Below are 18,554 nucleotides of genomic sequence, written 5' to 3'. Positions count from 1 at the left end.
AGCTGACTGTGAACAGCCCACATCTTTGGCAACCATGTGTGAAGAGTTACCTTCTTTAAGAAGTTTGACAATCCTCTCTTTTGTTTCAAGAGACATCTCTCTTGTTGGAGCCATGATTCTTGCCAATCCACTTGGTCCAGCAGCCCTCCAAGGTGTGATAACTGCGCTGTTTCTAACTGCAGATCTAATCTGAGGCAGGTGTCAATTTAGGGAAAGGAAATTGACTGGGTGAGTCCTTATTTTCTACCTGAAAATTGAGTGATTCCATATTTTTTTCCTCAGAATTGAGTGATTCCATATTTTTTTTTCCCTGTGCTTGGTCTATAAAAGTAACATTTGCTGACTATCACAATGTATTTGCTTCGTTTATTTTAGTGTTTCTGAAGGCCAAGAAGTTGCACTTTGGAATGACTTTATTATTGTATCATGTTTGTGATCTGAGTTTGTTCTACAGAATAAAACGTGTGAATGAGTGCTCATCCAAGACTGGTGATTCCATACTTTTTGCCAGGGGTTGTATATAAAAAGTGAGTATTTGTATATGTATATATGTGTGTATATATCTATGAAGATACTCAGTCATCCAGGTACATAGTAATCTGTGGTTGGTAGAAGAGAGCAACTGGACTTGCTTGAAAAGTCTTGAAGATGTTTCGTCTCTCGTCCGAAAGGCATCCTCAGTTCTGTCTGTCTAATGCAGCCATCAGCATTCTGATTCGGATTCTATGATGATCCATGAGAGGATAAATACTGGATACTCCCTATTAGTCAGACAGAACTGAGGATGCCTTTCGGATGAGAGGCGAAACGTCTTCAAGACTTTTCAAGCAAGTCCAGTTGCTCTCTTCTACCAACCACAGATTACTATGTACCTGGATGACTGAGTATCTTCACAGATATGTTTCTACGCACTTTGGGATGAGATCCCTTCGACTGGTGCGGGAGTATGAGAGGACTTCCAGAAAACTGGCAGACATCTTAGCCAGAGAGGATCGTTCATTTTTGTCAACCTGGAACGACCATCACTGAACAGAGGTGGGTGTCTAAGACGTCTTTTATCAGCCACCTACAATGCAGCCATCAGCATTCTGATTCGGATTCTATGATGATCCATGAGAGGATAAATACTTGATACTCCCTATTAGACAGACAGAACTGAGGATGCCTTTCGGATGAGAGGCGAAACGTCTTCAAGACTTTTCAAGCAAGTCCAGTTGCTCTCTTCTACCAACCACAGATGTGTGTATAGTGCATAACTGTATATAATATATAAGCATAATATGCATAATTATGATATGGGTGTCTGTGTACGTATGGATGTGTATAGTTATAGGTATGTGTATATGTATGTACTGTATATATGTATTGTATGTGTGTATATATGCATAGCATAAGTATTTGTATATATATGATTTGATTTGGGCGATATTATACCATGTTAGTATGTCTTGGTATGTGTTTTTTTTTTTTTTGTTGTTGATTTTGCTTTCTTTTGTATATATAGTTTATTATGGTGGAAAGTGACGTTTGATTAAAGGTGGTATAGAGGGTTAGGATTTGGTAAGTTATTTACTTCTTCCTAATCCTTTCCGAACATTATTATGTTATTGCCTTGTGGCTACGCTATTCTGTTTATGACGATGTTTTGATGATTACATTTTTTATTTTTTGTTCGTTTTATATCTTCTTTCCTGTTTGGAATAAATCAATTAATCAATCTGTGAAGATGATTTCCTACCCTGCATGCCAGTCGGACCAAAGCCCTGGCGTGTGAGGAAGATGGCATGGTCATGGTGTTCAGAGTGTTCCGGATCCTCTTTCTGCTGTACGAAGGCCCAGCGGCACACGTTCTCCAAGCTCCGCGATGGGTTCCCGCGTTCAATCAGGCTAATGGACTGAGAAGAAGCAATTGAAATTAAAACATCAAAGAATTTTGTGTTTTCATTGATTTAGCATTGTTCAACAACACAAAGAGGACGCAAACTAAGACTACGTTCAGACTGCACCCTGAAACGACCCATATCCAATTTTTTTTGCCCATATGCGACCTGTATCTGATTTGTTATTGACAATCTGAACGACACAGATCCGATTTTTTCACATGCGACCCAGGCCGCTTGGATATGTGGTCCTAATTCCGATGCATATCCGTTATTTTCACATGCGACTGCAGTCTGACCAGACAGGTCGCATTCATGCGACCTACACGCCATCAACAAGAGACAAACGTCACTATTCTGCGTTGGCTAATCCCGCCTCTTTGGTGGAAAACAACAACATTTGTACAGTTTTCAGAATTTAAATGGACTTTTATAGAATTGATCAAGCTAATGGTGGATTTGGTAGGGACCTGGATGTTGATCTGTTAGCCTGATTAAATAAAACAGTTTCTATAACTGATTTATAACTTAAACCATCCTGTATTACAAGATTATAAGATTGTTCTGGAAATTTCCAGTAATTTGACACCTTCGGTCTCATTAGTCTGCTGCCCACATTAATCAGATTATTGTGCGAGTTCCGCCACCGCCACAAAAACCACATCGCCAGGTCTCGCCTCATCTCCATAGCAAACTGCACTGGTATTTATGCACCTTGAGCCAGCGCTGAGAGAAGTTGCAGAATTCAGCTGGCTATAAACAATCTAAATAAATATTTATAAAAATGTAGAAAAAGTTTATTAATATGACGAAATAAATATGTGCAAATTATTAAGCCTGAATTAAGAGTTTGGTAATACAGCGGCCGTATCCCAAATGACTGCCTACTGAAGCTCGAGTGCACTATATAGAGTTTAAAAATCCATTACTTCCTAGTAACATGTAGTGCACTTATATAGAAATTAGAGAGACATTTACAATAGGAGTCAACCCTCGTTACCAGACTACACGTTTTCATTTCAGTTCAGAAACAAAAACACACACGAGACCAGGGCTTTGAACTGGTTCAAGGAACGAAAACGAAAACCGGGAACTTTTTCTATTTCACATGGAACAGAAACGAAACCAGAAACTTTATTATTTTTTATGTTCCGGAACAGAAACGCTTATTAAAAATAATGGTAACCGGTTAATACCGGTTTTTATTTCATTCCTCAAAGTTTCCGTAGCCTACAAATAAAAAAGCCATTCTCCTGCGCAAGTTTCTATGACCCGCTGGGGTTCACTTCCTGTGTGACGTTCGCTGACTGAATGGAGAGCGCGGGAAGGTGGACTGCTATCACGTCTCCATGTGATAAAGTGAGTAATTGCATTACTGAGTCTCTGAGCAAAGAAGAGCCTGAACGATGCAACCTCCCTATTGGCTGTTTGTAAAAATGTATCAGTTGTTGCCCTTCCCACGGGAATCATCACGGGCTCGAGAGACGAGACCTGACGAGTTAGTTCGTTGGTAGCAGAACAAAATGTCTGGACACAAATCGGGTTTTCAGAAAAGGAAAGAAAATAAACGGAGGGTCGAAAATACAAAAAAGGAGGCAGAAAATGCAAAACGAGTTTTAAGGTAGGACAAATGGTTACTTTTCTGAGGCAGCCCGCCGTGGCTGCAGGCTTTCAGTTGTGTCATTGAATGGTTACTTTTCTGAGGCAGCCCGCCGTGGCTGCCTGCAGGCTTATTTATTATAGCCCATTTAGTTAAAATAGTTGATATAAAATGTTTATAGTTATGTGATGGTTGTCCTGATTTAGACTGTTTTTTTGTTGTTGTTGTTGTTGTTTTTTTTTTGGGGGGGGGGGGGGGGGGGGGTGCGCGATGTTGCACCCGGGTCCAGATTAGGGCAGAACCGGCCCTGGCTACATTTCAGGTGTAGTTTGTTTTATGTATGTATGTACTTGCATAGATGTGTACTTGGTCTTCCAATATGGCGCCTAACAAAATCTCGCGGCGCGGTGACGTCATGCGGTAGCCCTCTATAGGGCCTGACTAGCCTTTGGTAACACACTAAACGAATTATCTTTCATTTTTGGCACTTTTTCTGTTTGTGTAGATGGGAAGACATACTGAGAATCCAAATCGCCAACATTTGAAATAATAATTGTTTTGAATTATTTCTTGTCTTATTTAATGAAAGTTGTAATAGAATTAGCCTACATTTGGCTTAAGCTGGATGAGACAGAGACATAATTTTATAGCCATTTGTTAAACAGCTGACAGGGAACGTAATTAACCGTTCCAGGAACGAAATTTTTTTTGTTCTAACCGGTTCGGGAACTTCTACTTAATGGTGGAACCCAAAACCGGAAACGTTAAAATTCCGTTTCTGTTCGGAACGAACCAATAGGAAAAAAATTCTGGTTCAAAGCCCTGCACGAGACCTCACACTTTAACACTAACCAGATAATTAAACAAACAAACAAACAAAAAATCATTAAACATGAAGGGTGCGCTTTTTTTTTGTTTACGTATTACGTATATGTGCTTATTACGTGTCAATTTGCGCATGCGGGACACTTTTGGGTCGTTTTCCGTTCATATTAGAGATCGCATACAAGTCTCATATAATTGGTAATGTGAACGGCCTAACAAAAACATCGGATTTCACAACAAATCGGATATGGGTCATTTCAGGTTGCAGTCTGAACGTAGTGCAAGTCTGAATGAAGCATCACTTCTGGTTTACAACAGAAAAACTAAGGCAGATTTTTTTTGTGCGCGCATTTTTACGGTAAATTTCATACAATTTCTTTATTTGAGATACGTGTGTCAATTTTTTTGGGTAAGCATGCAAAGTTTATTGAGTTGGCTCCATTTGGTGTGTCTTACCTTTGCATAGCCAAGCATGATCATCCTCACGAGAACCACATTAATGTGCACACCCAGTGACTCGTCATGGTATATCTCATTCACCTGCAACAACATGTGATTCAAAAGTAAATCAATAAGTTTCCATGAAAGCCAACATTTTTTTCCTTCCGCCTGAACAGAATAAAACAATAAAAACTTTGAAGCTTGACTCCAAAAAATAAAAGTGTCAACCTAATGCATTGCATTCAGCATCCCATTTCTTTTCCTCCAACAGGAGAAGGGCAGGAACTGAGAATAAAATGATTTATTCTATCCACATTCACTGGATATGAGCAATCGTATGCTCTGATTGGCTGCTCTATTACTAGGCTATCAGCTCATATACCGTGAGGAGAGAAAAACAAAATGGCGGAATGTTTTGCTGAACCAACTGAGGACGAAATAAAAACTCTACTCCAAAACAAAACACCAAAAAATACAAAAAAGAGCAACAAAATATGGAATAAAAGTATTTGATGGTAAGAACATATCTTTTTTTTTTATTTTTCAAGAATTATCGCATTTTTCACAAATTGCGACTGTCATTTCGCCGGTTTTTTACATTCTAAGCGGAAATTATTTTGTCGGATGTTTGGTATGAAGTTATGTATCGAATTTGCAAAAAATAAAAATAAAAATGCTCCGTTTCTCAAAATCCAATGAACGTGGCTAGAATACAACAGTTACTCCACTCAGTTTCGTCATACATGGCTCATGTACGACTCGATTTCATGGAATAACTTAAATATTTGTGTCACGTGAACCTGGGAAGAAGGCGTTTTTACAAGATCCCCACACACCTGCTGGCGAATATTTATACTCATAGCAGTAGGGTATGAAGCCCACTGAGCATTTCATGTTTGCCTGTTGAAAACACAGGCTTAGTAAATTACCATCTGATGATTCCTTAACGTACTTTACCCTTTAACCAGCTCATGCTTGGCTTTGTAATCAGTTAAATCATGTGTCCTTGGGACCGACACAGAGAAATCCTTTTGGTCTGGACATTTAATTGGTACCTACAGTACGTGTCTGCAGGATAGTAACCATTATTTCAAATTGGAGCACAATAAATAAAGCTTCTAACTCCATATGGTGGAAAGACAACACATTGTTCTAGAGGGAATATTTCTTCAGGACAATGGGGTCAATCCATTTGACGTCTAGAGGTACACTCTGTGCTCCGACAATATATTGGAGTGAGAATCTTTTTTCCATTCCAGAAGATTAAAGACAGCCCAGGAACATTTCATAATGTTGCATGCCAGAAGCGCCAAAGTCGTGGCTTTGGCAAAGCAATGGTTCCATGGAACTGCAGACTGGAACCAGAGACTCGACATGATGGATGAAGAAACATCTCATTTAGGAGCTGACTCGTGACTCTGAAATCTTGAACTGTCTTAATCTAGATGTTAAACATTTAAACACTTATAGTGTTACTTGCACAAGTATTCACACACACACCCTTGGTGTTTGTCCTCTTTTGCTGGAATTAAAATGGATGTTTAGGGGGTTAACACCATTTAATTTATACAACATGCCTACAACTTTAAAGGTGCAAATTGTTTTTTTTTTTGTGACACAAACAATAATTAAGATGAAAAAAAAAAAAAAAAACCAGAAATCTGGAGTGTGCATAGGTATATCCCCCCCCCCAAAAAGTCAATACTTTGTAGAGCCATCTTTTGCTGCAATTACAGCTGCAAGTCTCTTGGGGTATGTCTCTTTTAGCTTACTGGGATTTTTGCCCATTCCTCAAGGCAAAACTGCTCCAACTCCTTCAAGTTAGATGGGTTGTGTTGGTGTACAGCAATCTTCAAGTTATGCCACAGATTCTCAATTGGATTGAGGTCTTGGCTTTGACGAGGCCATTCCAAGACATTTAATAATTGCCGTCGGCCTCCTTCCATCTCGAGAGACGATGGCTGCACCAGAGTATAGTCACTGCCGTGAATTGCATTTCCTGCTGTGGCTATGTAGACTGATGTGGGAGTGACTGTCTCTCCTTAATGATGGGCAGATGTAGGTTGTGGCTGATTGCTCTGTGGGACTTGACTTGCGAAATGGCTCTTTTCCTTCTCAGCAAGTCAATGCGGCTTCTCTCTGCTTGCTTCACCCCGCTCTGGATGGCAGACTTCCATGGTCCAAGCGATTCAGCCAGGCTTTCCCAGGACTGGACATCAATTCCTGTGCTTTTCAGGTCCTGTTTGCAGACGTCTTTGAAACGTAGCCGGGGACGGCCCCGAGACCTAAAAACCTCTGATAGTTCACTATACAGCAGATCTTTGGGGATATGGCCCTCGTCCATACAGTAAACGTGGCCAAGCCAGCGGAGGCAGCGTTGGCTCAGAAGAGCAAAGACAGTCAGCGAGCCTGCACACTCCAACACTTCGGTGTTTGGGATCCTGTCCTGCCACTGGATTCCAAGAATGCGTCTTAGGCAGTGGAGATGAAGAGTTAAGTCTCTTCTCCTGGGCGGAGTATGTGGTCCATGTTTCACTGGAGTAGAGTAGGGTGCTGAGAACACAAACTCTGTACACCTGCATCCTGGTGTTCTCTGTCAGGTTCTTATTTGACCACACCCTCTTGTGAAGCTTGGAAAGGATCCCCACGGCCTTTGTGATTCTTACGTTGATCTCTGGCTAATAATAATAATAATTTTAATTTATATAGCACCTTTCTCACACCCAAGGTTGCTTTACAATTAGGGGGAAGGCAACATCACTTGGAACACCGCACCATGGATCCACAAAGCGAGCACAGAAGCACTGCCGCACAAAGCGCTGGTATGTCCCAAACCACCTGCACAGCCACCACACGAAGCACAAAAGCACTGCCGCACAGAGTGCTGGACAACTCCGATGTTAAAAAGAGCAACGAGCTCACTGCAGTTCACAGCGAGGAGCACAGGCATCACCCACGGTGCACCAAGGCCTGAAGGGAACCGACACCAAAACTGGGTCCGGAGCTACACCACAACCGGCAGACAAAACACTTGAACAAAAAGCAAACATCAAACTACACAAACAAAAAAAAAAAAAAGAAAAATGAAAAGCTCCAGTGAGAAGCGTCAGCCAAAGCGGCGTACTCTCAACCGGAAACGGAGGTTCCTATCTTCCCCATTAAATGTTTCACTTTAAACCACTCCAGTGTAGCTTTAGCAGTATGTTTCAGCTCATTGTCTGTGAAGGTTCTCAGTCATCCAGGTCATCGTAAATCGTAGGTGCTAAAGAACGCAACTGGACTTGCTTGAAATTTTTAAAAGACATTTCACCTCTCATTCGAAAGGCTTCTTCAGTTCTGTCTGACTAGTGGGGAGTTCCAGGTATTTGTCCTCTAGTGCAGTGATTCTCAACCGGGGGTCCGCGGACCCCTAGTGGTCCGTGGTGTAATTGCAAGGGGTCCGTGAAAATAAAATATCTTTAAAAAAAATAAAAATGTTGTTCAAATGTGACTGAGACCTTTATCTAGCTAAACTACAGAGTTGTATAATATATAAAATATAAGATATATAAAAATATTTGCAGGAAGCTGATGTGGTAAAACTCATTAACTTGCAAGGTTCCGGTTGGCGCTCAAAATTAAGCTAATGTTACAAACCTCACTACACCACACCCAAGTGACACAAAAACAGAAGTGAGGATGCTTTGCTTTGATAACACACACACACCATCTGCCTCTACAGATAAAACCAAGACTTAATTACATAATTATTATATTATAGCTTAATTATATATTATATTCATTGAGATTTCATACTTATGTTTGTTTTTGTTCTTGAAGAGTGCATAAAAAATCTGTTTCATTACATTCATATTTCTGAAAGCTACTATATAAAAGTTCTGTTTTGTTACATAATGTTCAGAAGATGCTGCATAAAATTTATGCAGATAGGATATTTATGCCATAAATATCCTGTTTTGTTACATCTGGAAACTATGCTGTTGTGTTGTGAATAGAGTGAATAAATGCCATAATGCAATTTAAAATGCAGTTTCTGCTGTTTCTATCAAATTGCACCCTAGCCTCCAGATCGGGGGGGGTCCTCAGGGTCGATCAAAAATATGCAGGGGGTCCAGGACCCCAAAAATGCCATAATGCAATTTAAAATGCAGTTTCTGCTGTTTCTATCAAATTGCACCCTAGCCTCCAGATCGGGTGGGGGGGTGGGGGGGGTCCTCAGGGTCGATCAAAAATATGCAGGGGGTCCAGGACCCCAAAAAGGTTGAGAACCACTGCTCTAGTGGACCAAAAACAAACCTAAGGGGCATCGTTGAGGTCACATGGGTCGTTGACACTCTCAGTCATCCTGTAGGTTTTAGGGTCACTGGAGGCCGGGTTTGAACGGTGTTAGCAGTCTAGAGGGTCATTAGGGTGATCTGTGGGTTCTTCCCTGTCCGTTATGTTTCTTTTCCTGGTCTTGATGAAAGTCCAGTTGGGATACCCGCACTCCTAAAGTGCTTCCTTGATGTATTTTTGCTCCTTCTCTTTTCTTTTATACAGACATCATGTGACACTGATTGCACACAGGTGGATCTTAATCAACTAATGATGTGACTTATGAAGCGAATTGGTTGGACCAGTTCTTATTCAGGGGTTTCATACGAAAGAGGGTGAATACCTATACACACTCCAGATTTCTGTTTTTCCATCTTAATTATTGTTTGTGTCACAATTAAAAAAAAAAAAAAAATTCACCTTTAAAGTGGTAGGCATGTTGTGTAAATCAGATGGTACTAATCCCCCAAAATCCATTTGAATTCCAGCTTGTAATGCAGCAATACAGGACAAACACCAAGGGGGATGAATACTTTTGCAAGACACCGTACCTGCCAACTGTCTCTTGTTTATCAAATCACAACTAAGCTGCCTGTGTCCACATGTTCGCTCCATTTTCTGTTTCTGTGCATGTTCCATGTCATAGATGGGAGCTATTTAAGGCACAAAATGCTAAAACTTTCTGATCTTGCGTCTACAAAACAGACCTGTTTAAATAAAAGCAGTGCTTGAAGTAGGAAAAAATAAATGTCAGGTCCCCCCCCCCCTTTTTTTTTTTGTTGCCAAGTTACTGGTTTTAGCAAAGAATTATAATTGGATGCATTGAATGAGACACAAACTATTAATGTTTGAAACCCATAGTGTATAGTAAATTTAGACTAAATTATGTTAACAACAATCAGCTATCCAAATATTCAAAAGCATTAAAACATCCATCATGTTTGTTTTAAAGGACCGGCTGATCGCTTCTCGCTTTCGTTTGATTTGCCAGTGTATTTTTGAACATTCGTGACTCATTTTCACCTTAAGGTGATCCTCCGGCTTTATTTGGCTGAATTAAAATGGGATAAGTTTCAACTGAAATGTGTTCTACGAATCAAAACTGAGGTAAGTGTTTATTTCTATTTCAGTTGAAGTACTGTTCTTATTTAGTTGTGCTGATTACGTACATAGCCCGTGTTTTTACTTGGTTTTTTTTATACACAGATGTTTTTTTTTTAATATACTCTTATTGCACTCTTTTTTTTTTTACTGTTTATTCCTGACTCTTTTTCTATTTGTGAGCTGCTATAACGTAAATTTCCTCACCGAGGGAGGAATACAATTTACAGTGGGGCAAAAAAGTATTTAGTCAGCCACCAATTGTGCAAGTTCTCCCACTTAAAAAGATGAGAGAGGCCTGTAATTTTCATCATAGGTACACCTCAACTATGAGAGACAGAATGGGGGGAAAGAATCCAGGAAATCACATTGTAGGATTTTTAATGAATTAATTGGTAAATTCCTCTGTAAAAAAAGTATTTGGTCACCTACAAACAAGCAAGATTTCTGGCCCTCACAGACCTGTAACAACTTCTTTAAGAGGCTCCTCTGTCCTCCACTCGTTACCTGTATTAATGGCACCTGTTTGAACTCGTTATCAGTATAAAAGACACCTGTCCACAACCTCAAACAGTCACACTCCAAACTCCACTATGGCCAAGACCAAAGAGCTGTCAAAGGACACCAGAAACAAAATTGTAGACCTGCACCAGGCTGGGAAGACTGAATCTGCAATAGGTAAGCAGCTTGGTGTGAAGAAATCAACTGTGGGAGCAATTATTAGAAAATGGAAGACATACAAGACCACTGATAATCTCCCTCGATCTGGGGCTCCACGCAAGATCTCACCCCGTGGGGTCAAAATGATCACAAGAACGGTGAGCAAAAATCCCAGAACCACACGGGGGGACCTAGTGAATGACCTGCAGAGAGCTGGGACCAAAGTAACAAAGGCTACCATCAGTAACACACTACGCCGCCAGGGACTCAAATCCTGCAGTGCCAGATGTGTCCCCCTGCTTAAGCCAGTACATGTCCAGGCCCGTCTGAAGTTTGCTAGAGAGCATTTGGATGATCCAGAAGAGGACTGGGAGAATGTCATATGGTCAGATGAAAGCAAAATAGAACTTTTTGGTAAAAACTCAACTTGTCGTGTTTGGAGGAGAAAGAATGCTGAGTTGCATCCAAAGTGAAGCATGGGGGTGGAAACATCATGCTTTGGGGCTGTTTTTCTGCAAAGGGACCAGGACGACTGATCCGTGTAAAGGAAAGAATGAATGGGGCCATGTATCGTGAGATTTTGAGTGAAAACCTCCTTCCATCAGCAAGGGCATTGAAGATGAAACGTGGCTGGGTCTTTCAGCATGACAATGATCCCAAACACACCGCCCGGGCAACGAAGGAGTGGCTTCGTAAGAAGCATTTCAAGGTCCTGGAGTGGCCTAGCCAGTCTCCAGATCTCAACCCCATAGAAAATCTTTGGAGGGAGTTGAAAGTCCGTGTTGCCCAGCGACAGCCCCAAAACATCACTGCTCTAGAGGAGATCTGCATGGAGGAATGGGCCAAAATACCAGCAACAGTGTGTGAAAACCTTGTGAAGACTTACAGAAAACGTTTGACCTCTGTCACTGCCAACAAAGGGTATATAACAAAGTATTGAGATGAACTTTTGTTATTGACCAAATACTTATTTTCCACCATAATTTGCCAATAAATTCTTTAAAAATCAGACAACGTGATTTTCTGGATTTTTTTTTCTCATTTTGTCTCTCATAGTTGAAGTGTACCTACGATGAAAATTACAGGCCTCTCTCATCTTTTTAAGTGGGAGAACTTGCACAATTGGTGACTGACTAAATACTTTTTTGCCCCACTGTACTGTATCTGATCTTATTTTGAAAAATAAAAAATAAAATTAATGAGGAAAAACATCAAATAATATGCTGTTGTATTGTTTTCAGTGCAATACAGGTCAACAATTATTTACAAATCATTATTTTCAGTATTCATTTCAACTTCAACATCCTGACTTTTTCTCATTTGGGGTTGTAGATTGTGATATTTATCATTGTTTATAATGCATTGTTAAAATGACTAGAGAATAGCTAAATCAGGTAACACGGACCGACTACACGTCTGCTAGTTTATGTGTAACCTGTATTATGTGCAACCGAAATTCACATTAATACAAGTAAGACTGTGGAAATGCTTATTGATCCTAGATCAATGGGTGACAAAATGCCAGCGGTCATCCATGGTCAAGATATAAAACAGGTGACCACCTTCAAATACTTAGGTATTTATATTGACAGTAACCTGAGTTGGAGAACACAGGTGTCTAGTGTATGTGCCAGAGTTCATCAGCGCCTCCATTTCTTGCGTAGTCTGTTTGGTGTCTGTAAAAATATCATGTTGATTTTCTTCAGAGCAACAATAGAATCAATTCTCCGTTACGGTATTTCCCGTTGGTTTGGAAATCTAACAAAGTCGAGGGCTCAGATTTTTAGTTTGGTTAAGACAGCAGGTAAGATCATGGGAACTCCCGCCCCTCTGAATCCGCAGGAGCTTTTTGAGCAATCAGTAATTAGTCAGGCTAAAGGTATTTTATCTGACAGTTCCCATGTGCTTTATTCTGAATATATACTTTTACACTCAGGGAGGAGATATAGTGTCCCTTTATGTAAACATCTCATCTCATCTCATTATCTGTAGCCGCTTTATCCTGTTCTACAGGGTCGCAGGCAAGCTGGAGCCTATCCCAGCTGACTACGGGCGAAAGGCGGGGTACACCCTGGACAAGTCGCCAGGTCATCACAGGACTGACACATAAACACAGACAACCATTCACACTCACATTCACACCTACGGTCAATTTAGAGTCACCAGTTAACCCAACCTGCATGTCTTTGGACTGTGGGGGAAACCGGAGCACCCGGAGGAAACCCACGCGGACACGGGGAGAACATGCAAACTCCGCACAGAAAGGCCCTCGCCGGCCACGGGGCTCAAACCCAGACCTTCTTGCTGTGAGGCGACAGCGCTAACCACTACACCACCGTGCCGCTCAGCAGTAATTTATATTTAAAAATAAAAAAACAAAACACACATTGCACTGTCAAGGCAGTTCATTTAGACTAAACTTGATTCCTCCTTGGATAGACTACTTAATCACAATGAGGATACAATTTTTGACAGCATGCTGTTTTTGAGAGCCTCTGGCCCAAGTAAGTAAGTAAGTAAGTAAGTAAGTAAGTAAGTAAGTAAGTTTAATTTGTATAGCACATTTAAACACAGCATACACTGACCAAAGTGCTGTACAGAGTCAATATTTAAAAGACAAATGATCAAAAGAAAAATAATAAATAAATAAAATAAAACTATAATAATAACAATAAGCTGATGGTTAAGGAAAGGCCAAGGAGTAGAGATGGGTTTTTAGCCTAGATTTAAAGGCAGAGATGGAGGGAGCAAATCTGATGTCCGGTGGGAGCTGATTCCAGAGGCGTGGAGCAGCAACAGAAAAAGCTCTGTCACCTCTCTGCTTCAGCCGCGAGCGAGGTACATGAAGAAGCCCTGCGTTAGAGGATCTTGGAGACCTTTGGACTGAGTGGGGCTGTAAAAGGTCATTGATGTAGGCTGGGGCCAGCCCATTGAGTGCTTTAAAAACAAATAATAAAACTTTAAATTGTCTTCTGAAAAAGACTGGGAGCCAGTGCAAGGAGGCCAGAATGGGAGTGATGTGCTCACGTCTCCTGGTGCCAGTTAAAAGACGTGCAGCTGCGTTTTGGACCAGCTGTAAACGTCTAAGTGAGGTTTGAGGGAGGCCAAGATAAAGAATTGCAATAATCCAGTCGTGATGTGATAAAAGCATGGATGACTATTTCAAGATCGTTATGAGATAGGAAGGATTTGAGGCGGGAAATCACTCTGAGTTGGTAAAAACTATTTTTGACCACAGTGCTAATCTGTTTGTCAAGACAGAGATCGGAGTCAAGGAAGACACCCAGGTTTCTGGCAGAGGGTGTGACATGAGGAGTGAGGTGACCTAAATCATTCACTGTAGTGCATCTTGCCTTGGAGGGACCAAAAATAATGACTTCAGTCTTGTCACCATTTAGCTGGAGGAAGTTGTTAGCCATCCAATTTCTGTCGTCTTCAAGACAGACAAGCAGAGATTGGATAGAGTCCCTAGATTTTAAGGGCAAATACAATTGTGAGTCATCAGCATAAAGGTGAAAGGAAATGTTGTGCTTTCTAATGATGTCACCAAGTGGGAGCATGTAGAGACTAAAAAGCATGGGACCCAAGATGGACCCCTGGGGGACCCCATAGGAGACAGAGGCAGCTGATGAGGAGAAATGGCCAATGGAAACAGAGAAGGTCCTATGTTTAAGGTAGGACCTGAACCAGAGAAGAGCAGTGTCCCTGATGCCCACCTGCTGGTCTAGACGGCTGAGGAGGATGTTGTGGTCAACAGTATCAAATGCAGCGCTAAGGTCGAGTAAAACCAAAATAGCATTATCACCAGAATCTAAAGTCAGGAGCAGATCATTAGTTACTTTAAGCAGGGCTGTTTCAGTGCTGTGAAGGGATCTGAATCCTGACTGAAAAGGTTCAAGTATGTTATGGGTGGTCAGAAAAGGAATCAGCTGTGACAATATAGCTTTTTCTAGAACTTTTGAAAAAAAAGGGAGCTTGGAGATGGCTTCAGTCTTGGAGATCACACGGCCTCCGTGCAGATACGAAAATGCCTAAATGCATCGAAGTAAAAATGTTTTTGTTATTGTGAGCAAATGTCATTTTCCAGGAATGCGTTATAGGAGTGGGCGGCACAGTGGTGTAGTGGTTAGCGCTGTCGCCTCACAGCAAGAAGGTCCTGGGTTCGAGCCCCGTGGCCGGCGAGGGCCTTTCTGTGCGGAGTTTGCATGTTCTCCCCGTGTCCGCGTGGGTTTCCTCCGGGTGCTCCGGTTTCCCCCACAGTCCAAAGACATGCAGGTTAGGTTAACTGGTGACTCTAAATTGACCGTAGGTGTGAATGTGAGTGTGAATGGTTGTCTGTGTCTATGTGTCAGCCCTGTGATGACCTGGAGACTTGTCCAGGGTGTACCCCGCCTTTCGCCCGTAGTCAGCTGGGATAGACTCCAGCTTGCCTGCGACCCTGTAGAAGGATAAAGCGGCTAGAGATAATGAGATGAGATGAGCGTTATAGGAGTAGCGTGACCTAATTTTAGATTCTGCTCAAAAGGACAAACTCAAATAATGTCAATGCTGTTAATGAGCGAAAGCTAATGGAAGGCAGCTACTGTAGAAGGCCATGCTTGACCAAGGTCTTTTATTCATCGAAGCATTTTCCCCTTAAAAAAAAGAACTGGGCTCAAACCCAGTGAACTACACCAGTGTGCCATTACGTTCAGTAACACTGTACCAGGAAGGGTGTCTACAAAAGTGCAGCAACATGAATGAAGATAATGGAACGGATTTTGATTTACAGTGCTCATGAGAAGAGAACAAGTAAGATGTGAGGGAAGCTACATGATGGTGTTTATAGGTTTGGCTATAGACGAATGATGAAAGGACCCCAGTGTTGAGCCGGTAATACAGAGGTCCTTTAAACACAACTGTTTTTTCCTTCTGCACTTAGCTGAGAGGCTGCTGTGTGGCTCGGAGTAAGGGAGGCACAGAGTCTCGAAAGTCCCTGACGCCTGCTCCATAAAGCTCAAAGAATTCTGCGAAATGATTCGGTCTCTGATATGTACATACTGGGTGCGATTTGCTGGGGGGGATTGGGGGGGGGATCATCCCCCCCCCTCTGGTTTTTATTTCTGCTGAAAAAAAAATCCTCAGGGACAACCCCGTCAATAAAACAAACAAACCAAAAAAAAAGTTGACATGACAGGCATGTTGTGACACAGTTTTCTATGGTCTACATTGCACTCACTTTCAAAATGACCCGAAGTGGCAGCTTTGATGTTCATGAACGTCCCCAGCAAATAGATACATTGTAGATAATAACAATATCTTTGCGTTCTATGCAGGGATGCAAACAGCGCGCCTTTTGGCGGATGCCGCCTTTTTCACGGCCGATTTTTTTTTTTTAGGGGGGACGTTGGAGTGTCTGATTATAATTTCAAAGTAAATTCTGTATTAAAATTACTAAATAAGCAAATCCGTTACAGTCCATGAAACAGGAAGTATAAGGATGAGAAAAAAACAGTTTAAATCGGAAAGCTGCGCACAATGTGAACTGCGCCATCAGAGCAAACTGTTCATTTAGTATTCATGTATTTTAGTGATTTTCGAGTCACTGTCCATTTAATCCGGAGGGAGAGAAACATCACAGCAACGCGACAAGCAATGCGAACTTTGTTGTGTTAGTGTTCGTGTATTTAGTCAGAGAGATAGGAAGATGAATTTACTATCTCTGGTTTAGTGTTCGTTTTCATTTAGTGTTATTCATTTGATATCATCGGATGTTATTGAGCTGTTAGCCTATTGTTACCTTAATTTTGTGACGTTTCATGATTTAAAAAAAAAAAAAAACATCCCCCCTTCTGATTTTTTGACAAATCGCACCCTGTGTACATACGATATACAGTGGTGCTTGAAAGTTTGTGAACCCTTTAGAATTTCTATGTTTCTGCATAAATATGACCTAAAACATCATCAGATTTTCACACAAGTCCTAAAAGTAGATAAAGAGAACCCAGTTAAACAAATGAGACAAAAATATTATACTTGGTCATTTATTTATTGAGGAAAATGATCCAATATTACGTATCTGTGAGTGGCAAAAGTATGCGAACCTCAAGGATTAGCAGTTCATTTGAAGGTGAAATTAGAGTCAGATGTTTTCAATCAATGGGATGACAATCAGGTGTGAGTGGGCACCCTGTTTTATTTAAAGAACAGGGATCTATCAAAGTCTGATCTTCACAACACATGTTTGTGGAAGTGTATCATGGCACGAACAAAGGAGATTTCTGAGGACCTCAGCAAAAGCATTGTTGATGCTCATCAGGCTGGAAAAGGTTACAAAACCATCTCTAAAGAGTTTGGACTCCACCAATCCACAGTCAGACAGATTGTGTACAAATGGAGGAAATTCAAGACCATTGTCACCCTCCCCAGGAGTGGTCGACCAACAAAGATCACTCCAAGAGCAAGGCGTGTAATAGTCGGCGAGGTCACAAAGGACCCCAGGGTAACTTCTAAGCAACTGAAGGCCTCTCTCACATTAACATTACCCAATGTTCATGAGTCCACCATCAGGAGAACACTGAACAACAATGGTGTGCATGGCAGGGTTGCAAGGAGAAAGCCACTGCTCTCCAAAAAGAACATTGCTGCTCATCTGCAGATTGCTAAAGATCACATGGACAAGCCAGAAGGCTATTGGAAAAATGTTTTGCGGATGGATGAGACCAAAAAATAACTTTTTGGTTTAAATGAGAAGCATTATGTTTGGAGAAAGGAAAACGCTGCATTCCAGCATAAGAACCTTATCCCATCTGTGAAACATGGTGGTGGTAGTATCATAGTTTGGGCCTGTTTTGCTGCATCTGGGCCAGGACGGCTTGCCATCATTGATGGAACAATGAATTCTGAATTACACCAGCGAATTCTAAAGGAAAATGTCAGGACATCTGTCCATGAACTGAATCTCAAGAGAAGGTGGGTCATGCAGCAAGACAACGACCCTAAGCACACAAGTCGTTCTACCAAAGAATGGTTAAAGAAGAATAAAGTTAATGTTTTGGAATGGCCAAGTCAAAGTCCTGACCTTAATCCAATCGAAATTTTGTGGAAGGACCTGAAGCGAGCAGTTCATGTGAGGAAACCCACCAACATCCCAGAGCTGAAGCTGTTCTGTACGGAGGAACGGGCTAAAATTCCTCCAAGCCGGTGTGCAGGACTGATCAACAGTTACCGGAAACGTTTAGTTGCAGTTATTGCTGCACAAGGGGGTCACACCAGATACTGAAAGCAAAGGTTCACATACTTTTGCCACTCACAGATATGTAATATTGGATCATTTTCCTCAGTAAATAAATGACCAAGTATAATATTTTTGTCTCATTTGTTTAACTGGGTTCTCTTTATCTACTTTTAGGACTTGTGTGAAAATCTGATGATGTTTTGGGTCACTTTTATGCAGAAATATAGAAAATTCTAAAGGGTTCACAAACTTTCAAGCACCACTGTATAAGCTCTTTCTCATGTTAGATCTGTGTGCATGTGTGTGTTTGTGTGCGCACACACGTGCATGTGCGTATGTAACCCTGCATTACAAAAACCAGCCAGAAGTCGCAAGTCACAATTTTGAGATACCTGAGGAAACACATTGTGTGGGTTAAAGTAGTCGAGTTTTAGACTTTGGCATAATATCCGAGTATAACGTGTACACTTTCATGTTCTGAAAGAATTTTGCAGAACTTTTCACCTTATGACCTTTA

At 41.2% G+C, this 18,554-nt stretch overlaps 1 protein-coding gene across 2 annotated transcripts in view; it reads right to left on the bottom strand.

Annotated features, from left to right (window-relative positions):
• The window catches only part of adamts3 (ADAM metallopeptidase with thrombospondin type 1 motif, 3), a 221,884-nt gene that overhangs the window by 103,180 nt on the left and 100,150 nt on the right, over positions 1–18,554 (bottom strand). For both annotated transcript variants that reach the window (XM_060907220.1, XM_060907219.1), the window contains 2 exons: positions 4,762–4,845; positions 1,739–1,895 (listed from right to left, as the gene is read on the bottom strand). In XM_060907220.1, the coding sequence (XP_060763203.1) occupies positions 1,739–1,895; positions 4,762–4,845 (241 nt within the window). The remainder of the gene's footprint in view (positions 1–1,738; positions 1,896–4,761; positions 4,846–18,554) is intronic.

The sequence above is a fragment of the Neoarius graeffei genome, chromosome 24, assembly GCF_027579695.1.
Source record: "Neoarius graeffei isolate fNeoGra1 chromosome 24, fNeoGra1.pri, whole genome shotgun sequence".
Lineage (NCBI taxonomy): Eukaryota > Metazoa > Chordata > Actinopteri > Siluriformes > Ariidae > Neoarius > Neoarius graeffei.
This window is presented reverse-complemented; position numbering and strand designations above follow the sequence as displayed.